Source organism: Cetorhinus maximus, chromosome 5 (assembly GCF_964194155.1).
Source record: "Cetorhinus maximus chromosome 5, sCetMax3.hap1.1, whole genome shotgun sequence".
NCBI classification, from domain to species: Eukaryota; Metazoa; Chordata; class Chondrichthyes; order Lamniformes; family Cetorhinidae; genus Cetorhinus; species Cetorhinus maximus.
The window spans coordinates 44,140,871-44,166,901 of record NC_135883.1 but is presented as its reverse complement, the minus strand read 5'-3'; the positions used below and the strand labels follow the sequence as shown (position 1 = coordinate 44,166,901).

At 44.1% G+C, this 26,031-nt stretch overlaps 1 protein-coding gene across 1 annotated transcript in view; it reads left to right on the top strand.

Annotated features, from left to right (window-relative positions):
• LOC144681104 (protein eyes shut homolog) overlaps positions 1 to 26,031 on the top strand; it is a 440,210-nt gene that overhangs the window by 345,429 nt on the left and 68,750 nt on the right. Inside the window, exon 10 of the mRNA XM_078542836.1 lies at positions 13,230 to 13,393. Within this exon, the coding sequence (XP_078398962.1) occupies positions 13,230 to 13,393 (164 nt within the window). The remainder of the gene's footprint in view (positions 1 to 13,229; positions 13,394 to 26,031) is intronic.

Below are 26,031 nucleotides of genomic sequence, written 5' to 3'. Positions count from 1 at the left end.
CCAGACCTGAATACTCACTGTGTGAATAAGTTTTTTTTCTTATATCGCCTTTGCTTCTTTTGCCAATTACTTTAAATCTGTGGCCTTTCATTTTTGATTTTTTTGTGAGCTGGAATGGTTTCTCCCTATCTACTCTGTCCAAAGCCCTAATGATTTTGAATATCTCTATCAAATCTAAAGATGTGCACATGCCTTGAGACCAAGAAGGTTTTAAAAGGTTTAAAAGATTTGAAATCTTCTTATCTATCCTCCTCTTAAGTATTTTAGTCAGAAAAGTGAGTGTCAGTTGTGGCTGGACCTTTGATTCTGAAGCTTGTCATACTTGATTACAAATAAATAATTAAAACAAAAAGCTAATGCCCCAGTGCAGTACTGAGGCAGTGCTACACTGTCAGAGGTGCTATCTTTCAGATGCAACATTAACCTGCCTTCTCAGTTGCACATTGTAGATCCCATTGCATTATTTCAAAGAAGAGCAGGGTATCCATCCTGTTGTCCTGGTAATATTCATCCCTCAATCAACTTCACAAACATGATATCTGGTCATTATCACATTGCTGTCAGTGGGAACTTACTGTTTGCAAATTGGCTGCCCTGCTTCCAACATTACAACAGTGATAGCACTTCAAAAGCAGTTGGTTGCCTTGAAAACACTTTGGGATGTCCCATGGTTGTGAAAGGTGCTATACAAAGAAATCACTGATTTGGATGAGGGAACCAAATAGATATTTCCAAGTTTGCTGACGACACAAAATTTGGTGGGAATGTGAGTGATGAGGAGAGTGTTAAGAGGCTTCAGGGTGATTTAGACAGGTTGAGTGAGTGGGCAAATACATGGCAGATGCATTATAACATGGATATGTGCGAGGTTATCCACTTCAGTAGAAAAATCAGAATGCCAGTATTATTTAAATGGTGATAGGTTGGGAAATGTTGATGTACATAGGGACCTGGGTGTCCTTGTACACCAATCCCTGAAAGCAAGCATGCAGATATAGCAAGAAGTTAAGAAGGCAAATGGTATTTTGGCCTTCATTGCGAGAGGACTTGAGTACAGACTTGAGTATGTCTAACCGCAGCTGTACAGGGCCTTGGTGAGACCACACCTGGAGTATTGTGTGTAGTTTGGTTTCCTTTCCTAAGAAAGGATATACTTGCCATAGAGGGAGTGGAGTGAAGGCTCACCAGACTGATTCTTGGGATGGCAGGATTATTGTATGAGGAGAGATTTGGCCGAATAGGCCTGTATTCACTAGAGTTTAGAAGAATGAGAGGGGGTCTCATTGAAACGTATAAAATTCTGACAGGGATGGACAGACTGGATGCAGGGATGATATTTCCTCTGGCTGGGGGGTCTGGAACAAGGGGTCACAGTCTCAGGATACAGTGTAGGCCATTTAGGACAGAGTTGAGGAGAAACTGCTTCACTCAAAGTGTGGCGAACCTATGGAATTCTCTACCACAGAGGCTATGGAGGCCAAGTCACTGAATATATTTAAGAAGGAAGTAGATAGATTTCTGGACTCTAAAGTCATCAAGGGGTTTGGGGAGAGCGCAGGAGTACAGTGTTGAGATAGAGGATCAGCCATGATCATATTGAATGGTGGAGCAGGTTCGAAGGGCCGAATTGACCTGTTCCTGCTCCTATTTTCTATGCTTCTATCTATGTTTCTATGTTGTTCTTTCTTTTTCTTCAACATCATCAACAAAGTAGATGATCTGGTCATTATCATATTGCTGTTTGTGGGAGCTTGCTGGCTGCAAATTGGCTGCCACGTTTCCTACATTACATATGGACATATGAATTAGGAGCAGGAGTAGGCCATTCAGCCCCTCAAACCTGCTCTGCCATTCAACAAAATGATGGCTAATCTGATTGTGGCCTCAACACCATGTTCCCACCTACCCCTGATACCTTTGACTCCCTGGTTATTCAAGAATCTATCTATCTCTGCCTTAAAAATATCCAGTGACCCTCTACCTCTCTCTGGGGAAGAGAGTCCTCCAGACTCATGACACACTGAGAGAAAAAATTTCTCCTCATCTCCGTCTTAAATGGTAGACTCCTTACTCTTAAACCGTGTTCCCTAGCTCTGGTCTCTCCCACAAGGGGAACATCCTTTCAGCATCCACTCTGTCAAACCTCCTCATGATCTTATATGTTTCAATAAGGTTATGACAGTTTTTCTTTAGATCAGGCCTGCTGAAATGATATATGCTATATATGATGAACCAAATTTGTTTCATAGTACTTGTAACAACTGTGTAAATTGTCTAAGATTTTGACCATAATGCGTTTATTGGGTTACTCATCATGATAGGGAGTTGAGAATTTTTAAAATTGTGCATGCATATCATCAAATATGAAAAAGAAATCATATTTGCTAAATTTATTCGAGCTCTTTGAAGATGCAACAAGCGGGGTGAAAAAAGGATGAGCAGAATTTTTCTGCAATTAAACATATAAAAGACTGACACCATTGTTTTTGGTCCCCACTCCAAACTCCATTCCCTAGCTACTGACTTCATCACTCTCCCTGGCGACAGTCTGGGATTAAGCCAATCTGTTCACAGCCTTGGTGTCATATCTGATCCTGAGATGAGCTTCCAAACTCACAGTCATTTCTAAGGCAGCATATTTCCACTTCCATAACATCTCTCAACTTCACCCATGTCTCAGCTCATCTGCTGCTGCTGAAACCCTCATCCATCCCTGTGCTATCTCTAGACTTGACTATTCCAAAGCTCTCCTGGTTGGTCTCCCACATTCTGCCCTCCATAAATTTTAGGTCATCCAAACCTGTGCTGCCCATGTCTTAACTCGCACCAAATTCTGTTCCTGTATCACTTCCATGCTCACTGACCTACATTGGCTCTCAGTCAAGCAATATCTTGATTTCAAAATTCTCATCCTTGTGTTCAAATCTCCCCATGCCCTTGTCCCTACCTATCTCTGTAGTCTCCTCCAAACCTACAACCCCTAAAGACACCCAATTCCTCTAATTCAGCCTCTAGTGCATTCCCAATTATAATTGCTCCACCATTGAGCGTTCAGATATCTAGACCCTAAGCTCTGGAATTCCCTGCCAACACCTCTCTGCCTCTCTACCTGGTTTTCTGCCTTTAAGACACTCCATAATTTCTACCTCATTGATCAAGTTTTTGGTCACCTGACCTAATATTCCCTTATGTGGCCGTGTCATACTTTGTTGTATAATTCTCCCGTGAAGCGCCTTGAGATGTTTCATTATGTTGAGGTTATATTTCGTATTGTTGTTGCAAGGCACTGAAGTAAATAGATTGAGAAAATGATTACTCCTTTTAAAAATGTTTATGATTTTGTACAATTAGCATAGACAAATTCAATAGGTAGCACTGGAGACTTGTGCTCTGGAACTAGCTGTGGCCTTAGCCAAGCTGTTCCAGTACAGCTACAACACTGGCATCCACCCGGCAATGTGGAAAATTGCCCAGGTATGTCCGTCCACAAAATCAGGGCAAATCTAACCCGGCTAATTACTACCCAGTTAGCCTACTCTCAATATGAGCAAAAGTGATGGAAGGTGTCGTCGAAAGTGCTATCAAGTGGCACTTACTCAGAAATAACCTGCTCACCGACACTCTGTTTGGGTTCCGTTAGGACCACTCAGCTACTGACCTCATTACAACCTTGATCCAAACATGGACAGAAGAGCTGAATTTCAGAGGTGAGGCGAGAGTGGCTACCCTTGACATTAAAGCAGCTTTTGACTGAGTGTGGCATCAAGCAGCCCTAGCAAAATTGAAGTCATTGGGAATCGGGGAAAATTATACATTGATTGGAGTCATATCTAGTGCAAGAAAAATGGTTGTGGTCGCTGGAGGTCAATTGTCTCAATGCTAGGATATCACTGCTGTAGTTCCTCAAGGTAGCATCCTAGGCCCAACCATCTTCAGTTGCTTCAACAATAACTTTCCCTCCATCATAAGATCAGGATTAGGGAAACTTGCTGATGGTTGCACAGTGTTAAATACCATTCGCAACCCCTCAATTACTGAAGTAGTTCATGCCCACGTGCAGCAGAACCTGAACAACATTCAGGCTTGGGCAGAGAAGTGGTAAGTAACATCAGTGCCACGTAAGAGTCAGACAATGGTCATCTCCAATGAGAGAATCTAACAACTCCTTTTGCCATTCAATGGCATTCCATTCACTGAATCCCCCACCAACAACAACCTGGGGGTTACCATTGACCAGAAACTGAACTGGAACAACCATATAAATACAGTGACCACAAGAGCAGGTCAGAGGCTAGGAGTTTTGTGGCAAGTGACTCACCACCTGACTCACCAAACTCTGTCCACCATGCAGAAGATACAAGTCAGGAGTGTGATGGAATACTCTGTACTTGCCTGGATGAGTGTAGCTGCAACAACACTCAAGAAGCTCGACACCATCCAGGACAAAGCAGCCCATTTGATTGGCACCCCATCCACCTCATTAAACTTTCACTTGCTTCACCACCTGTGCATCATGACTGCAGTGTGTACCATATACAAAGATTCACTGTAGCAACTCACCAGGCTACCTTTGACAGCACCATCCAACCCCACTGCCTCTTCCATCTAGAAGGACAAGGGACAGCAGACGCTAGGAAACACCACCACCTGCAAGTTCCCCTCCAAGTCACACATCAACCTGAATTGTACCTATAGCACTGTTCCTTCACTGTTGCTGGGTTAAAATCCTAATGGACTGTAGTGGTTCAAGAAGGCAGCTCACCACCACCTTCTCAATGCCAATTAGGGATAAAGAATAAATGCTGGCCTTGTCTGCAATACCCACATCCCAAGACAAAATAAGAAGTAAAAGTGGAACCTATTTAATTACATGAGGGAGAAAGGCACACATTGGGGAGAACTTTGCCCCTGTCGGGGGGATTGTGCAGGGGCGGGTGGGCGCGAACCTGATCGCCACCCCCGATCAGGGCCGCGCCGCCATTTTACGTGGGCAGGCCAATTAAGGCCCGCTCAGCGTGACGTGCGCCCGGAAGCACTGAGCAGTCCCTATGCAGGGGGAGGGGTGTTCCCTGAGTCGGGGCCTATGCTCTTTTACACATGCGTGCAAAAGACTTAAACTTAGTTTAAGTTTTAAAAATTTAAATTAAGAGAAGAAAAAAATTTAAGACATGTCCCCCCATGTGACAGTGCCACATGAGCTGGGACATGTCAATGAATTTTTATAAAAAATTTTATTCAATTTATAAACCCTTCATGAAACCTCATCCCGCCCGTGGATGAAGTTCCATGAAAAATGCAAAGGCCGCCTGGGCTCTTCGCCTGCCCGCCAACCTTAAGGTTGATCGGCAGCTCAGTTTATTTGTTTAATTAGTTTTTAAATGGTGTTAATAGGCATTTAACAGTTCGGCGGGCGCGCAGCCGAGTTGGCTGTGCGCCCGCCGAACTGAAAATCTAAATGATGTATGCTGACGTCGGAATGAACGCCTGACGTCACCCTGCGTCATTTTTTGCCTCGGCGAGTGGGCCTCGCCCCCGCTCGCTGAGCTGAAAATTCTCCCCATTGATATGTTGATAGGGCTAGATGAAGCAGTGTTGTTGGAAGTTCATGTGGAGCATAAGTACCGACATAGACTCGTTGGGCCTAATGGCCTGTTTCTGTGCTGTAACATTCTCTGTAATTCCATGTAACAAAAGGACCTTTTTATCCCTGAGTTACACAGTAGAATTTTTTGAATAGGCCACTGAAAAACTGTGTTGCTGAGTTCAAATGCAGACCAATGACAACCCTGTTTTTGTTGGATCCCATGAGCCGAGGTAAGTGGAGCTGGCGTTGAGATGCTCTCAGCTGATTTCACTGCCTAGCGATTTGCACAAAGTATCTTTCATCCATTAATTGGACTGCTTTCAAAGCCAGCGCTATAGTAACAGTAATTGTGTGAGCATCCTGTTATTTAAATTCTGCCCCATGTGCAAATTCCTACTAATGTATTGTTATTAAAACAACCTTCTTGTTGTTCATTTGAGTATTAACAAAGTCAGTTGGAAATTCAATTTCAGTATTTCTTAGCTCCAGCATAAAAAAACAATTTACAAAGTGTTGTGTTGTTAAAAGAGACTATATGCTTGCACATAAGCATGCACTCTCTCTGTCTGTGAAACAAAGGGAAAATACCTATAATACTTTATCAAATTGGACCTGGCAGTACCTTATAAATATATACATATAGTATATATATGGGTGTATTATATTTTACTGTTGTTTAAGTGTGAGTAAATATCAGTACACGCTTATCCACATAGAACCATAGAACCATAGAACACTACAGCACAGAAAACTAGCCATTTGGCCCTTCTAGTCTGTGCCGAAATATTATTCCGCTAATCCCATTGACCTGCACCCATCATCATCACAGAAGTTCAGATTTTTCTATGACATACGACAGCAGCCATCAACAATTTATTGGCAGGATATGGGGCTGGATTTTCGCAGAGTTGGGAAGACTCCAGGGACCGTTAAAAATGGCAGGCGGAGCCTGGATCCGGAAGTCTCCCCCCATTTCTGACTAATCCCAGTCTTGGCAGTAGGGGTAAGAGGGGCAGGGCCAGAGGCACACATGAGGGAAACCTGAATTCAGTTGGGGCATTTAAACTCAGTGCATAGGATAAGCAGACCTGCTTTTCTTTCCTGGAGCAGCCTTACTGATCAGTGTGTGTTCCATGACTTCGTGATGGAGACGTAAATGCTATTGATGGCCAGATAAGATACATGGAACTGTTAGGCTGTCAAGTTATTTAAATCCTCTACCCTTTAAACTATGAAAAAAACTGCCTTTCATCTTAGTATGGTTCCTGAGGTCTGCCTATGGTGGATACTGGGTGAGTTGGCATGGAGGGTGTAAGGGAAAAAGGTGGTTGTGAATGGGCATGTGTTGGCATGGAGGGTATGAGGGACCTTTGGGGGTGGGTGAGAGCATGGGTTGGTATGATGAGCATGAGTGTTCATTGGGATGGGTGGGGATATTGGCATGAGTTGGTATGGAAGGGAAATGGGGAGTGGATGGGGGTTGAGGGGATATGAGGGGTAAGGAATAGAGGGCCTAATATGTAACATTACAACTGAGACAAAGTCCCAAAGGACCGAGGTGGGTCTTTTATCCAGCCCACCTCAGCACTTGGCAGCCCCTGTGACCACCTCCAAACTGTTTATGGGACCAACGGGCCTGACTCCAGCACGCACCCCATCCCCCCACACCCCAGAATGAAAATCATACCTCTCGAGGCACTTTTAATTGCAAATTTTTAAGCCTTTCAGCATTTCTCCTCCAGCAACCTTTGATGTTCCAACCCTGCCTCCTTGTGCTGTTTTTTGCCTTCAATCCACCATTCACAATTCACCCACCTCAGCTCTATTCTCTGAAACCATCTTCCATCTCCACTTCCTTAAAAGCCTGCTCAGCAGCTGTTTTTTTAAAATTGACAAACATTTTCATCATCTTCTCGCTCTCCTATCATAGCCTGACATATATTCTTTTATTTATTTTCTTGTCTATTTGTAAAGCACCTAGGACCATTTTTAAAATTAAAGGCACTCTGTAAATGCATATTGCTATTATTTCACTTTTATTCTGCTTTCACACATCTGTCAAGTGAAGGAAGACATATTTAAAACTTCAGACTGGAAATCTTTCCAACAGCCTCATCAACAACGTACTCTTCCTATAGAATACTCAGATAGGTTATCATCACACACAATGCTATGCAGGAGTTGCCAAAGAGGCTTTTGGAGAATCAATGCAAAAAAATCATGCACGAAGGGTCAATTTTTAAATGACAGGCATATTTATAAATTTCTTTTATGCTTATAATTATTCTTTCAAAATTCAATAGATTCTGGAAAGGTTCCTGCAGACTGGAACTTAGAAAATGTAACCACGTTATTTAAGAAGGGAGGAAGAGGGAGAATGGAGAACTACAGACCTGTTAATTTGATGTCAGTAACAGGGAAAATGATAGAATCTACAATAAAGATGTGATAAGTGGACATTTAGAAAAGAATAGTAAAATTGGACAGAGTCAACATGGATTTATGAAAGGGAAATCATGTTTGACAAAATTGTTGGAGGTTTCTGAGGATATTACTTGCAGCATTGATAAAGGAGAACCAGTGGATGTAGTGTACTGGTATTTTCAGAAGGCTTTTGATGAAGTCCCAAACAAGAGGTTAGTAAATAAAATTAGAGCACATGGGATTGGGGAAAATATGCTAGTATGGATTGAGAATTGGTTAACATGCAGAAAACAGAGAGTAGGAATAAACAGATCATTCTCAGGATGACAGGCTGTTACGAGTGGGGTATTGCAAGCATTAGTGCTAGGTCCACAGTTGTTCACAATCTATATCAATGATTTGGATGTGGGGACTAATTATAATGTTTCCAAATTTACTGATGACACCAAACAGAGTGGGAATGTAAGTTGTGAGAAGGGTGCAAGGAGGCTTCAAGAGGACTTGGAAGGGCTAAATGAATGAGATGTCCTTATTCATGAGTCACTAAAAGTTAGCAGGCAGGTGTAGCAACCAATTAGGAAGACAAATGATATGTTGGCCTTCTTCGCAAAGGGATTTCAGCACAGGACTTAGGATGTCTTGCTGCAGTTGTATAGAGCCTTGGTGAGACCTCACCTGGGGTATTGTGTACAATTTTGGTCTCCTTATCTAAGGAGGGATATACTTGCCATAGAGGAAGTGCAATGGAGATTCACCACGTAATCCCTCTAATGGTGGGATTGTCTTATGAGGAGAGATTGGGGAGACTGGGTCTGTATTCCCTAGAGTTTCAAAGAATGAGGAGTAACCTCATGGAAACTTACAAAATTCTTACAGGGCGTGACAGGGTAGATATAGATAAGATGTTTCCCCTAGCTGGTGAGTCTAAAACCAGGGGATATAATCTCAAGATAAGGGGTAAGTCATTTAAGACTGAAATGAGGAGGAGTTTCTTCACTCAGAAGGCGGTGGATCTTTGGAATTCCATACCCCAGAAGCTCAATCATTCAGTATGTTCAAAACAGAAATTGATAGATTAAGGACTCCAATGACATCAAGGGATATGGAGGCAGTGCAGGAAAGTTGTGTTGAGGTGGATGATCACCCATGATTTAATTGATCGGCAGAGCAGGCTCGATGGGCTGAATGGCCTACTCCTGTTCCTATGTTCCTGTGTAATTCAGATGAGACGTAAGGGCAAACAAGTCTGTATAGTATGGTATTCAGACATGCATTGGGAGACTTAAAATGGGCATAAATCAGTTTATACAATTGGATACCAGCATGTTTCTTCTTTGCATCTTAAAATTCAATGAGCAACTCATTTCAATATCGTTCTTGCAAACCAGGCTAAATAATCTGCAATGCAGGAAGTTTTTCAGTTTTTAAACCATGTTAAACCTGATGGACTGCTGGTTGGGCAATGAGCTTCTGTGGCACAGTGGGTAATGTCCCTGCTTCTGAGCCATGAACATCTGGGTTCAAGTCCCACTCCAGGGGCAAAATGTTTATCTAGGCGGGCGATCGCACGCTGGGCCTGACCGAGTGTAAAATGACACGTGATGACGTCAGGCGAGTGTCCCGACGTCATTGCGCACCTGCACAATGTTTCGGTCAGCGGGCGCACGCCGGAGTCAGCAGCACACCTGCCAACAATTAGAAGGCCTATTAAGGTCACTAAAAAGCTAATCAAAAGAAATTTTCCGCTGCCTGTCCAAACTTACAGTTGGCGGGCAGGCGAAAAGGCCAAGCGGCCTTTGCACTTTTTTGGAAACCTCATCCACGGGTGGGATGAGATTTCCAAAAGCAAATAAAAATAAAATAAAAATTTTAAAATTTAATTAATAACATGTCCCTGCTCATGTGACAGAGTCACATGAGGGGACAAGTTTTGTAACATTTATAAGATCTTTATTTTTTTTTAAAAATCCGTTCATCTCCCTGAGGCAGCTCTCTGCCGCAGGGAGGTTTGCAAGTGTGCACTTGCACGCGTGCGCGAAATTCGTGTTCGCCCGGCTCGTCCCCCTTCCCCCACCCCCACGGGCAGCACTGAGCGCTGCCGCTCACGTTTCATGCTGGGCTGGCCTCATTTGGCCCACCAGCATGAAATCGCCTTCTGGATTGTGGGCGGCTGTCGGCTTCCCGGGCCGTCCCCACCCACCCCACCTCCGCCGAGACCGCCCAACAAGGGCAAGATTCTGCCTCAGGACTTGATGGTCACAGAAGGTACATTCATAACACAGCCAAACAGAATGATTATCAACCTGCGAACCCTTCCAATGCACCTGCAGCAGGTGGTAAGGATGGGATTCCAGTTTCAGCCACATTCGATGCGAGTGGCATGCCCCTAGCTTCAGGCTAGTGAGCTGTTCCAAGAAATGCAAGCTACTGAAACAGACATAAGCTTGTGCTGTGTCTGCCTTGTGCATCTCTAGAGGTGGTAAGCCCTCTCTAAACCTAAATCTGGGGTTGGTGGAGGTTAAAGTTTAAGAAACCTATTCCTGACTTCAAGCCACTTCCAACACGCCCATTTGTGATTGAGGCCAGATGTTCGGTGGGTAACCAACCATTCCAAAGAGGCTCTGAGGTATCCTATTTCCACTACCGGGTCTCCAATCCTCCTCCATCCCCAACCTGAAAGCACTGATCCCTCATGCCTGTGACCTCCCAACTCTCAGGTCCTGACATCCACCCCAGAATGAACAGCCCATCCAATCAACCCACCCCCTCCTCCCTTCAACTAATTGTCTCCCCTTCTCCCTTTGAGTCACCTACATGCCCCATAATAATAATAATAACTCCCCTGTTCATGATTTTCATGGACAGGATTTCAAGGCGCAGCCGAGGTACGGGGAGTATCCGGTTTGAGGGTTTGAGGGGGGCATCTCTTCTGTTTGCAGATGACGTGCTTCTTGCCTCATCCGACTGTGATCTCCAGCACGCACTCGAATGTTTCACTGCCGAGTGTGACGCGGCTGGGATGCAGATCAGCACCTCCAAATTTGAGATCATGGTTCTCTCCTGGAAAAGAGTGTGTTGCTCCCTCCAGGTGAGGGGGGAAGAACAGATTCCCTTAGTGCAGGAGCTCAAGTATCTTGGGATCTTGTTTGCGAGTGATGGCAGTGGGGAACGTAAGGATCAGTGTGGCGGCTGCAGTTTTCCGGGAGCTCGGTCCGTGATGGTGAAGCGGAAGCCGAGTTTTAGGATGAAGCTCTCAGTTTACTGGTCAATTTATGTCCTCATCCTCACCTATGGTCATGAACTGTGGGTCATGACTGAAAGGATAAGATTGCGGGTACAAGCGGTGGAAATGAGGTTTCTCCGCAGGGTTTCTGGGCGTACTCTCCGGGACAGGGTGAGGAGTTTGGCAATCCAGGAGAGCCTTGGAGCAGAGTCACTGCTCCTCTGGGTCGAGAGGGGCCAATTGAGGTGGTTTGGGCATCTGATAAGAATGCCCCCAGATAGTCTCCCGCTGGAGCTGTACCGGACACGGCCCACTGGGTGGAGACCTCGAGGCCGACCCAGGACACGCTGGAGGGATCACATCTCTTGCCTGGCCTGGGAACACCTGGGAAGCCTCCAGGAGGAGCTGGAATCTGTGGCTGAGGAAAGGGAAGTCTGGTTGGCCCTGCTCAGCTTCCTGCCACCACAACCCTCACCAGGAGGAGCAGTGTGAAAATGGATGAATGAATATATTCTATTTTATAATATGATATAACATCATATATTTAGCGCAATGACTTTTAAGAACAGACACAGAAAAAGCTTTCTTGTAAGTTTATAATCAAACGAAAGGATAAACATTTATTTTATCACAACACCCGTAATGTAAACCCAACAAACAGTTACCCTCCAAACACACACACATACTCACACACACACTCATACACACGCACACACTCACACACACACACACACACACGCACACACTCACGCACACACTCACACACACACTCACAGACACGCACACACTCATACACACGCACACACTCACACACACACTCACACACATGCACACACTTACACACACACACGCACACACTCACACACACGCACACACTCACACACACCCACATACTCACACTCACACACACGCACACATGCGCACACTCACACACAGACACGAAAAGACGATTTCTAAGGATATAACATGCACTTAGGTTACTGGAAGGGTAAAACCAAAATAGGCCACTTCTTTACAGTCCTTAAGATGGTGGTTGAAAGTGTTGCAGTCCTGGTTCCTTGAAGACAAATGGAGTTTGGAAGTTTTTGGTTTCAACCTAAATTGTGGTTGAGCCTTTGTAGTGACAAAATCTTATCTTGCAGCTATAGCAAATTAGCCCCTTTACACTTATTTTCAACCAGGATCTCTTCCCTTGAGGTCTTCTTCTTTTCTTTGATTAATTGACTACTGACCATTCAAAAAAATGTCAGTTATAGAATGGCTAAAAAATGTCAGTTATAGAGTGTCAGTAGTAGAGCATTTTCCATCATAAACTGTCCCCCTGTCGTGTGACCATTATGTTGGCTTCCCATGGTCCACATATCAACATTCTGGCCATGAACAGCATATGACGCGATTGTAACACCCGATCCACACCCCATCTCCCTGCCTCGCCATTGGATTGTACTAAATAAAAAAATCTTATTGAGTAACTTGCTGCACAATAGCTGTTGTGTGTAATTCTACTTTCAGAACAAATCATCAAGGACTTTCAATTTGAAAAGGAAGAATGAGGAAAATATTTGCACCATTTCCTGGCAGCATTTGAGATATGAAATATGACCATGTTTGACTGGTATCTTATTATGCTGCCTCTAAATTAATATATTTCTGAAGGGCAACTTGTATTGATTTGCTGCTTCAGATTCACTCTGTGCACTGTCTCCTGTAGCTAACTGGGAAATCACTTCCTTGCCTAATAATTCACATTGCTCACCGTCACTTTTATCTTTTCAGCTCCTGATCTCATGCTACATGTGGCATAAGTAAGTGGTTGACTGTACCCATATCCTAGATCCTGCCATCTGTTTCACTGTTCCTCATGTCTGTATTAAAACACTGTCAGGGTATGGAACAATTAAAATGTAATGTCTAATCTTATTAACCAGCCTTATTTGTGTGTGTATTTTTCACTTTTCCCCTCAAACCCACCCACCCCTTCCTGGTAATGTCCTATAGCCGTGTGCGAATAGTGGTCGCTGTTTCCTGAGCGAGGACATGCGGAGAGTGTGCGTCTGTACGCCTGGCTGGACTGGACGCAGGTGCACGCTTAACAGAGATGAATGCATGGGCCACTGGTGTCAAAACAGAGGCAGCTGTGAAGATGGAATCAATGCCTACAGGTACCGACATTTCTTTTTCAGACCAGCCATACACTTAGCTTAGCTCATATTCCCCCAGCAACCCCCCCACCCACCACCCCCCTCCACCCCACTCCTCCTTTTGTTTTATGTGCATAGTCATCCTTTCTCAAAGTACATTCCCTCCTCTCTTTGAGGTGTTGGCATATTTTCAGATGCCCTGCGTTACCCAGCCCAATGAGCCAATGCTACAACATGTGACTGCGGACAATAATTGTCAGATTATTCACTCATGGGCGATTAGAACGTTTGCAGTACAGATTCACCAGACTGATAGCGGGGTTAAAACAGTCAAATTATGAGGATAGGTTGCATTGATTAGACACTAATATAGAAGCAAAATATGCGGATGCTGGAGATCTGAAACAAAAACAGAAAGTGCTGGAAAACCTCGAAAAACAGGTCTGGCAGCGTCCATGTAGAGAGAAACAGAATTTCAGGTCCAATATGAACTTTCTTAGTTCCAAAGAGATTTTCCAGTGCTTTGTGTTTTTGTTGCATAGATTAGACCTGTATTCTGTTATGTATAGAAGATTATCAATGATCTAACTGAGGTGTTTAATATGATTAAAGGAGCTGATATGGTAGATATAGAAATCATTTCCTCTGGTGGATGATGATAAACGCCGAAGTTACATCCAAGAATGCAATCCTGGCTAGATTAACAATGACAAGAGGCTTGACCAGTGACTTAAGTAGCACGTGGAAGTCCGAAAGCACCAGCATAAGTTGAAAAATACCTTGTAAAGTCACTAGTGTGAAGTGTCACACTCTATGATTGCGAGAGTTGAGCTCTGAAGAAAGAGAAAGAAAGGAGGATAACAGTTTTTGAAATGTGAGTTTGGCAGAGGATGCTCAGAATTAGTTGGATGGACAGAAAGACAAATGAGTGGGTTAGATCAGGAGTAGAAGTTCAGCAATCAAAAGGGTTGCTAAGTAGAGTTAGAGAGAGAAAGATAGCCAAGTGCAGATATTGGAAACAAAGACCTGACAGCACTGGCCTGGCAACAATTGAAGGAGTAATTGAGGGTATAAACAGAATATAAACAGCGGAATAAAAATTGGATGGGTGGATAGCATTGAGACGTGGACTGAAGAAAACCAGAGAAGAAGCAAGATGACGCCAATGGCCTCACCACGGCTGTGGTGACAATGAACAAACAAATGGCGGTGGAGTCCAGAACAAGGAGCATAACCTTAAAATTAGAGCTAGGCTGTCCAGGGGTGATGTTAGGAAGCATTTCTTCACACAAAGTGCAGTGGAAAATCTGGAACTCTCTCCCCACAAAAAGCTGATCAGGGTGAGGGTCAATTGAAAATTTCAAAACTGAGATTGATAGATTTTTGTTGGGTAAGGGTACTAGGGATTGAGGAACCAAGAAAGATAAATAGAGTTAAGAAACAGATCAACTATAACCTCACTGAATAGCTGAACAGACTCAAGGGGCCGAATATCCTATTAACCCCTAAAAGAGCAAAATGAAGCCCATTCTTTCCTCACTAGAGGTTCAGACCAATGTGGTATCCAGCTGATATCACTGGATAACAATGAGAAGTGGGAACCCTGACTGGTTTTTCACCCCTACCTTAGGATGCACCAACTTATCGCATTCACTTCTACTATTGCTGGTGAGTCCAGGTAGCTTGTGCAAACTAAGATCAGCCTGGGACCTTTATTATTAATTTTGTTCCATTCCCGCTGTATGGTAATCCAACAACTAGGCCACTGGGGGAACTAGATGCAGCATGACAATGACTATTTGACATGGGAGTGTGTAAGTTTGGCATTCTTCTATCTGTGATTTTAATGGAGGTTTCGACCCTTCAAAATTAAATGGAATTTATAAATTAAAGAGACAGGTGTTATGCATTCATCTGATAATTTCCAAAACCATAATCCTGGCTGTATATGTTTCCATGAAGAATGATTTTTCGTGTATGTATGTATGTTCCATGAAGAATTAATATAATTAAATAGAATTTACAGTGCTGAAACAAGCCAAACGGACCAACTAGTCTATGCAGGTGGTTATGCTCTACATGAGGCTTCTCTCAATTTAATGACCTCTTTCTCCTCTACTCCTATATCTCTCTAATTTCTTCCCCCTCATGTAGTTATTAAACTTCCCATTGAAGACCTCAACACTATCTGCTCATCTAGCCCGTGTGGCAGCAAGTTCCATATTCTTTGCAATTGCTGTGGCCTGGTTTACACAGGCATTTTGTTAACGTGTTTAATCTGCCTGCAGGGTATCCCAGATACTGAAAGCCCATAAATTTACAAGGGTTCTGCTTGGGCCTCTTCTTAACTCCAGTGGGGGGTAGACACTTACCTCCCACCACCTTCTCCTCCTCGCCCCCCCTCCCCAACCCCCCCAACCCGCCACTCCTGCCCACACCACCCTTCACTGTCCCCTTGGAAAAAGATCTGTTGTTCTGGGTCTCTACTGAATCACATCATCACAGAATTTTAACAGCACAGAAGGAGGCCATTCAGCCCATCGAGTACTGGTTCCAGAAGCTTCTAATATTCCTTTGCGTGAGGCAGAATTCCTTAAGCAAGTTGCTCAGTAAGCTAATGTCATCAGCAGGCTGAGCTGAAAATGGGAATTTCCTTCATCCAGAGTTCCCATTTACTATGGCTCAGTTGGGATTCAGCATATAATCTAGGTTCAATGCTATTGAGAGGAGGCTACCCAACAAGTGAATTGATGAGCAGAATGACAGAGCCTAGTCTAATTTAGAAGCCGAGACTCATGAAGATAGGGGACATTTTCTAATCACAGATCTCCGATTAACTCTGTTGTGTAGGAAGCCAAAAGGAACACAAACTAGACCAGTGGCTGGGCATGTTGTATGGTGCAGGCAATATTTTTGAAACAGATGGGCTGAATTTTTCTGCCACAGCAGAGTTTGGGCTGTCGAGGCTGAAAGCAGCAGCTGTCCCCTGTGCCAATTGGCAGTGGACCCTGGGCTAGCACTTTGCTTGCTCCAGGAGGACACATAGGGGGACTGCCGGTGAAACCTGGCAGCCCCCCACTGAGCTCCAGTGGTCGGGGGGGGTTCCTCCTTTATGGGCACTTCATGGCCCACGAACAGACCACGCCCCTGCGGCAGTGGCCGCCCTCATGGAAACTGCGCCGTCAGTACTTAACAACTGCCGCCCCCGACCCCGATCATCAAGGCCTGGCTGCCTGGAGGGTGCCTGGCTATTGAGGTGCCCTCTACCTGCAGCTGGAGTCTCAACAATGGTCACCACTCCTGATGGCACTGCTGAGCTGCTGGCCCTCTGCTCGTGCCAGGAGCTCTTGGGGTGGGTCACCATCCCTAATAGGATGGCAGCCATGGTGGTAGCCTCTTACTTGGCAGGTAAAATGGCCACCCTAGGTCACCCCACCCACCCCAGCCATCATGAGATCACCTCCCACTTTCAGCTCCGGGTGTTGTCTCTTCAAAATTCAGCCCATTGTGTATTTTCAATGATTTGAAATAATAATACCTGGGGTTGGGATGTGGAAAAGGCACTAAATCTCCATGGAAGAGACATATAAATATATGCATAATAAGTAACTATTGTGCAGTGTCTCTGTAACGTTTGAAGATGGAGGAGAGTTTTACTGTTAGACTACCTTCACCAAGATTGAAAAGAGGGAGGAGGGAAAACAAAGTAAATCAGAAAGTGTGGTCAGTGGTAGCGAGTCTGAGTTGTACCGGTTTACAGATTAGAAGGAAGGCTGCAGACTGAGGAGATTGAGGGGTTCCATATCTTCTTCAGTCAAGCACCCACTTTCCCTTTATCTCCCCTTTTAGTTCTCTCCATTTTTCCAACCTCACTGAGGTACTGCCGGCCTTTTACTTTTCTGATTTGACAAAAAGCTACAGACTGTTTTTCTCCTCACAGTTGGCTATCATGCTGTATATTCCCAGCTCTCAGTTTGAGTTTATCAGTTTGCAGCTTAAGTCCTACGACAGTGAAAATCTCACTAATAAGAGTATTGAAGTATTGAGGCTACATCCAAAATAGCTCAATTATTGTAATATTAAAAGCAAACTACTGCCATCATCACTTTTATTTTAATTTAATTTTTGTCTGCCTTTGTAAATCATAACCAAGGGCTTGATTATGTGGAAAAACACAGGGGCACTGCTAGTTTGGTATTTTGACAATCTCCAGACAATATTTGAATCCTTTATTCTTTTATGGGATGTGGGCATCACAGGCAAGGCTAGCATTTGTTGCCCATCCCTAACTGCCCTTGAGCTGAGTGATTTGATAGACCATTTCAGAGGGCAGTTAAGAGTCAACCACATTGCTGTGAGTCTGGAGACACATCTAGGCCAGACCAGGTGAGAATGGCAGATTTCCTTCCCTAGAGGGTTGCTAATGTGAACCAGATGGATTTCTTATGGCAATCAATGATGAGTTTCAGTCACCATTACTGGGACTAGCTTTCAATTCCAGATTTGTTATCTGAACAAGAACAAGAACAAAGTAAAGTACAGCACAGGAACAGGCCCTTCGGCCCTCCAAGCCTGTGCCGATCATATTGCCTGTCAAACTAAAACATTTTGCACTTCCAAGGTCTGTATCCCTCTATTCCCATCCTATTCATGTATGCTGCTGTGGTGGGATTTGAACCTGTGTCCCCAGAGCATTAGCCTGGGCCTCTGGATTACTACTCCAAGGAAATTACCGCCATGCCACCATTGATCTTGTGTAAAAGTTGACCCCCAAAAATCCAAACTCTTTGTACTTACCATCCACTTGCCACTGAAGTCAAACTTGACCTGGTGCAAATCCATTCATTGATAGAATTATAGAATAGCACACCATCGAAGGCGGCTGTTCAGCTCCTCATGTCTGCACACACGTCAATGTGCGGTGTCAAGGCTACCATCTCACTGCTGCGTGCTGCATTCCTGCAACCCTGCCCTCTCATATGGGAACAATTATATCAAGAAGGAATGGCAGATACACAGCCCAGTCCAAACTTAAAGTCATTGAGATTGCAGAGCAGACCAATAATTGTGCAACAGCTAGAGAATTCAAGATATCGGAGAAGAACGTTAGAACTGGAGGAAGCTCTCTACACAGCTCAGGCAGATGCCTAAGAATAAATGTGCAAACAGAGGAAAGCCTGGCATGTGGCCACAGTTGGAAAATTAAGTTGCAAACTATGCCAATGAAAACCGCCAGAATGGACTCTCAGTTTCTTGAGGGTCTATCTGAATCTTCGCCCTGAAATAAGCAAGAAAATTGGACACTGCAGATTTCAAAACCAGCCCTGGATGGTGTACCTGGTTTATGAAGAGAAACAATTTTGTACTGCAACAGAAGACCAAGATTTCACAACACCTCTCAGCAGAACTCGATGACAGATTTATCGCATTTCAGCAGTTTATAATCAAACATCGACAAAAGAATGGATACAGATTGCCCCATATTGGGAACGTGGGTGAGATGCCCATTAATTTAAACATGCCAGCCAGTCAAATGGTGAGCAAAGTTGGAGAGAAAACAGTGTTAGTGAAGGCAAAAACAAAAACAAAAATTAGTGAAGGTAACTGGCCAAGAAAAAAACTGAATGAAATTATACAAACTGGTATATAAGGCTTTTGTTTTTGATTAATGTAGTGTACACAAATTAATGTCTATCTCCATGGAGGTTATTATTTATTTATTCATAAAGAAAAATTCAATGATAAAAATACCTTTTGACTCTTTTGCACTAATTTTGGGGGCAGAATTGGCAGGAACAGTCTCCGACTTGGCAACTCTGCCATATCAAGATGAGAGGAGAGGCTGGGAAATATTACTCATGTAAAAGTCGACCCCCTACTTTTTGTATAAAAATTTAGTCTAAGAAACTCAACTTTTACTCAAGTATACACGGTAAACTCATCTGCAAGTTAAAATCAAAGGTAAACTCTGTTCATATATCATGCAGCAACATTCAGGGACCATTTTCACCTTTGACAATACAAGATAACCGCTAGTGAAATAAAGAACTGAGCAAGAATTTCTTTACTAAGGGAGTGGTGTGAATGTGGTGCGCGCTACCACATGGACTAGTTGGGGCAGAGAACATTGATACATTTAAAGGGAGGCTTGATGTATCCATGAGGAGAAGGGCACATAGGAAGGATAGGAAGGATGTGATTGCACTGGAGAGGGTGCAGAGGAGATTAACCAGGATGTTGCCTGGGCTGGAGCGTTTCAGCTATGAGGAGAGACTGGATAGGCTAGGATTGTTTTCCTTAGAGCAGAGAAGGCTGATGGGGGACCTGATAAAGGTATAAACATTATAGAATAGATGAGAAGAAACTTTTCCCCTTAGCGGAGGTATTAACAACCAGGGAGTATAGATTTAAGGTAAGGGGCAGGAAGTTTAGAGAGGATTTAAGGATTTTTTTTTCACCCAGAGGGTGGTTGGAATCTAGAACACACTGCCTGAGGGGGTGGTAGAGGCAGGAACCCTAAAAACATTTAAGAAGTATTTAGATGAGCACTTGAAACACCATAGCATACAGGGCAATGGGTCAAGTGCTGGAAAATGGGATTAGAATAGATAGGTGCCTGATGGCCGGCACAGACATGATGGGCCGAAGGGCCTGTTTCTGTGCTGTATAACTCAATGACTCTATGTGAGGAATACTAGGAACAGGGTGGAGAGAGTTAATTAGCATGGGAGGATGACTGGGCACAGCATAAACACTGACATAGTTAAGTTGGACTGTAAATTCTGTTATTCCATGCAGTACCCAAGAGGTTAGTCCTTCAAGTCTGCTTGTTTTCCAGTTTAGATTTCTATGTGTACAGCCATACATTGCCTTGCCTTGTGAGCATGTTCAAAAATCATTCTACATGATAGATCATTTGCGAAGCAGTCAATTACTAATGCAATTGACATCCACAATTGAGCTAATTATTATGACTTTTAAATATTTAATAACTGTGTTTATGATGAAAGGGAAAGCCAGCTCACACAGATGTTCATCAAATACAAGACTTTTCTCCTTAAGAGTTGCAAGCTACCAGTGTTCAAATTAAATGTTGCCAGTCTATCAAATCAAAAAGAGCCTTGAGCTCAAGGTCATTGCATTAAACATCTATTTGAATGAGATTCAAAGGCAAATCCTACAATTGATGTAAGTCCCAACATCAATATCACTGATGCATCATTCAATTTATTCAATAAATGTTACCTCTAGATGCATATTCTCTGCTAAGAATATATTTCTAATAGCGCAAAATAAAGCACTGAAAGGTGAGGTATTGATTATGGTGGGGAAGTACTGCAGACTGTGTTACTGTTGGTTTTTTGAGCCACTTGCTTCGATACACGTGAACAGTAGGTTCACTAAAGCAGCAGCTCGGGCACTTAGCATCCTGCAGTCGTTCCAGGGACATCAGTCTTCACCAGCATTGCTCGAGCTAATTCCTCCCTGTCAGCTGCCTACGTTCTGATTCCTAGATTCTGCACCACTTCTTTCAATTTCCTGGCGGAATGCTGGACACCACAAGGACTGCACTGTAGCGAGGCTACTGAGCTGAAGCATTGCTTTAATGTGGCAGTGGTAAGTTCATTGGTGGCATGCATGGGTGTTGCATCAGTGCTCTGTTACTGCCCATGGATAACACTGGGGTATGTCTCATCAACCAGTACTGAAGAAGGTCTTCCCCTGAAATGAGGCTGTCACAGATTGTTACTGTGAAACAAACATAGGGAGCTGAATGGTTCCATTCTGGTGGTCACAGACCAGATGGTCAGAGTGTCAAACCCCTGTGCTCAGCATGTTACGTTCAGCCAGCGGCACATTGTTTGGTCTGAACACTGCCTCTGGTCGCCTGTTCCTGTTCCTACTCTTGTTTATCTTCCTCAGTCAAGCCTAGTGGCAGGGCAGTGCGGTGAAAGTGTTGAATGCAATTTTCATTGTTCAGTGAATGCAGAGCAATCTCATTCTAAATCCAACACTTACTGAGGGCTGCCCACTGCTGTTAAAGACAGCTGAATATCTGGCACTGTGCATTGCTGTTATAAATTCCCTGCTCACTCAGAACTTGCTTCAAATGATACCTCCACTCCTGATATAAAAAATTATATGAGTTGAGAGATGCACGGGCCCCAATATTCTGAGGCAGGGCTTCAGAATGATGGGGTTGAGGGGGCTGGTGTTATGTTTGTTGATGGGAGTTGTCAGAGATTGGTAGTGGGGGGAGTGACAGGGGATGGGGATCGGTTGCGGGGAGATCCTGAAAGTGGATGAGAATGTTTACGGCTTTTTCTTGTTGGGGCTGGAGGAAACACCCCTGCTTCTCTTGGCCCACAAGCAGTGCTATAAAGGCACTTAGCTGATGAATCCTTCCCTTCTCATCTGTTTTCACCAGCCGTGATTTCTGAGACCTCGGAAACCTGCACAACATGAGAGTGGATTTGTTGCCTATCCGTTATCTTGCTTTTGTTGAAACCAGATGTGCGTTGGATTCAAAGTGGATTGGGACCATGTTTCAGATTTTCAACATGTTAATCTCCCATCTGACCCAAACCCACCTTTCTTTGGGGGAAGGGAGTTAAAATTACCCCCGTGTAATCCATAGACCAGTAATACTGTTCATCACTTCAACGCTTGATCTTTCTAATACCTCTTTCACCTGAGACCCCTCATCTCAAAACTCATTCACCCAAAACATTGCAGACTATGTGTTTCCTGACACAACATGTCTCACATTCTCACCACCCCATCCTCTGTAAGCACTGCTGGTCTACTCCTGCTCCTATTTCTTGTCTCTGTGTCCTAATGTGCTGATACCATAATGGAGGATGGCTACACTGGAGACACCAGCCATAGAGATGTAAGCTGGTGTTTAGGGTGGGGATCTACTCTTGGTACACGGCCATTAGTGTTGTCCGCACCTCTGGGGTCTCTCCATCTTTCTCCCTCACATTCCTGCAGTCCTCTCCTCTTTGCCAGATCTTTCACTCTTCCTTCAACTGTTATTCTGCTGTAATTATTTACAGCGCCTTTGAATCCATGTTTTCTTTATATACTTCTCTCCCTATCACCACCCTTTTCCTTGCATAATCATCATGTGTCACTTAATGGATCCTGCCTTTCACACAATCACAGACCTCTTCCTTTTCTTTTTCATGCCAGCCCCACACGCTTTTCCCTTGTTGTTTGCTTGCTCAAAAACTGTTCATCTAGATCATGAAAGGTCATCGACCTGAGACGTTAACTTTTCTTCTCTCCCCACAGATACTGTGTTACCTGCTGAGTGCTTCTGTTTTATGTTATTCCCAGATTCGCTCAACAACTGGCATCTTCACACAGTCCGGGACCTGTTATGTGACCATTAGAGTATCTGGGTTTTCTGGTATATATGGTGAGAAGTTACACTGTTCTAGACTCTGCCATCTAAGGTGGATGTCAAAAGATCCCACTGCCACTATTCGAAGAAGGGCAGGGGAATTCGCCTGATGCCCTGGCCAATATTAATCCTCATTAATACATTGCTATTTGTGGGATCTTGCTGTGCACAAATTGGCTGCCACGTTTCCTAATTTTAACATGGTCTGCAGTGTTTTGGTTGAATGAGACGAGGCGGGGTTTGTGGTGAGGGAGTCTCATTTCAGGAGTAATTCATTAGCTGTAAAGTGCTCCAGGACATCCTGAAATTGTGATAGATGCTATAGAAATGCAGGTTTTTTTTATTGTTGCTGCATTCATAATTCCTTTTGCTTTTCCTTCATAATTTAATAATACTTCATTTGCCAAGCAAAAACATAATTCGCCCTAAATAAATCATATGGATGATTGATTGAAAGTACACGGGAAATTTGTGTGTACTTGTTGCACACATATTTATTTTTGATTTACTGTTCTCCTTGCACTGCCCTTACTTTGACTGTGCTGAGCAGCAGCTGGTTGATGGTTGGTGACTCAAGTCTCTTAAGATTCCAGACATCAGACTCCAGATGTTATAATCTGTTGATGAAGCCACTGTTGCTGCTTATGTGCTGGTGTGCGAATTCCTCTAGAAGGTCACAGTTTAGCAGTTTATAGTCATTAGGCACAGTCACCAGAGTCTGTGATAAAGTGAGAGAATGCTGGAAATACTCAGCAGGTCTGGCAACAACTGTGGAGATAGAAACAGAGTCAATATTTTGGATTGATGACCTTTCATCAGAACTTGGAAAAGTCAGAGATGTAAGAGGTTTTAAACAAGCACAGAGGCAGGAAAAGAGTGGGGTTGGGGGAGCGGAGAAAAAAAGGTCTGTGGTAGGGTGGAAGAATAAGTGACCAAAAGGGATGATGGTGCAAGGCAGAAGAGAGTGATAATGGAGCAAAGAAACAAGCAAGAGATGGGTCTAGAGGAGGTGTCATTGGGAAATAGCAGAATCATTACCAACAACAGCTGACCCAAAAATAAGAAGGATCAGAGGTTACGGTCTGAAATAATTGAACTCAATGTTAATTCCAGAAGGCTTTAAAATGCCTAATCAAAATATGAGGCACAGTTCCTCAAGTTTATATTGAGCTTCTTCAGAATACTGTCCGAGGACAGAGAGGTCAGAGTGAGAGGAAGGTGGAGAATAAGCTCGGGGTCACATTTGCGGCTTGAATAGAAGTGTCCCACAAACCCATCACCTGAAAGTACAGGAGATCACGTCGTGAGCAACACATACATTGGCCCAGGTCTTCTGGTCTCTGGATGGTTGGAGACTGGAGGTACCTCAGAAGATACACCACTGGACCCCTTGGAAGTCCCAATGGAAAGAATTGGTGGGAATTGCCTGGGAAATGTCACCTTCCAATGGACAATTCCCCTGCTCCCTGGAACCCCCCAAAAAAGTCTCCAACTCTGAGTTAGAGTCAGAGACTTTGGAGAGTTCCAACTCATACCTGGATGGTTACCCAGGAAACATTAGATGGAAAAATACCTAGTCTAGCTCCTGGGTAATTATACAACTGAACACCCGTCTTCCCCTTTAGCCACTCCCAGATCACCTCTAATTCCACCCCGCCAATCCAACCTGACTAGCCCCCCAACCTGACACCCTCTGACCTGACCTGATGTAACCCCACCACCTGACTACCCCCTTGACCTCATGGCTCCCCCTGACCTGAATTGACTAGCCCTTAATCCTCCCGACCTGACCCACCTCTCCTACCTATCACCCTGCCACCTTACCCACCTCACCCACCTGTCAGTCTATCCACCTCACCCACATGCCACCCTACCCCTTTACTGATCCTACCCACCTTACTGACCCTACCCACCTTACCCACTTGCCTTATACACCCTACTCACCTTACCCACTTACATTCTCTCTGTAGCTTTTCTAAGAGGATCAGGGACATTTAAACTCTTTACTTACCAGAATATGGCCGCTGGTGCCTAAAATGGGGATATGGTTTCTGTGCCAATACTGTGCGAGATTTGCTGCACTCACTCAGGTTTGAATCATTCTCCATTGGAAGATCGCGCAGAATATTCAGGGAAAATGTGGTAAAGTGGAGTGCTATATACCTTTAAGAGAATGTGGTTAATTGACCATGTGACTGTATTGACCAATCGCTACACAGCAGGGACTTCTTGGGTAACTGGAAGCCTAGAGCTGGAGGTGATTGAAGAAGCACACATGGTGCTAGTGCCCTGTTTTTAATTCCAATAAACATTCCAGTGTTTGTTCAGTTAATTGGTCTCTTTGCCTATATTGTTTCAAGCACCAACTAATGTGTTAATATCAAGGGCGCAGCTCGTGTTCACCAGACAAAGTGAACCTGATAACCAAAAACATAAAAGTAAGTGTGCCTTTTTTTGTCAGATCAGGGTTGGAAATAGGGATTCAATCCTAATCGGAAGATACGGGCCGTTATATCAAATGGAAAGAAGTACGCGTAAATCACTGTTTCACCTGGAAGTGATGGTGGGAAGGGAGAAGGTAAAAATGCAGTTGTTGCATCTCCTGCACTTGCCTGTGAAGGGGCCTTAGAAAGAAGAGGGGTGGTAGTTATGATTTCCTTAGCCTCCACTCTGTTCCTCCAAATAAAATGCGTTGCCATGGAAATCCATGTTGGGCCTAGCTAAGACTGCCATTTTGTGGGATTATGCGGAACGTTTTTTGTTCCAGTCCTACTCAGTTCCTTCAACTCTTTCTCCAGGACAGTGACTGTATTGATGCCGTTTTCAGCTCTTGCCCCTGAACTGGAAAATTTCATAAACTTTTCTTTCAATCTCCACCCTCTCTTCACCTTCTCATGGCCCAGCTCCAACTCTTACCTTGCCTCCCTGATTTTTCTGAGCAGGAACATTAGCCCCCACCCAACCCCGCCTCCCACATTCCGAGGTAGGGAACAGAAGCAGGCAAGCATGGAATACCATGCTGCTGGCCAGTGTGATGGTTCCCCGGCTCCATCTCACTTCTGTTCCATTTTCCCGGAGGCAGTATATGGGAGAGGGGATACAGCAGGGCTACCCGTGTACAAGTTGTGGATAACCAGTTGAAGTAAGGAAGGGCCAATTGAGGCCTATTGAATGAGGCTGACTGGAATGTCAGCCTCCAGGTACCCGTGAGCAGGCTTAGAAGCCATCCCTGCCTACCTGGGTTCTGCAG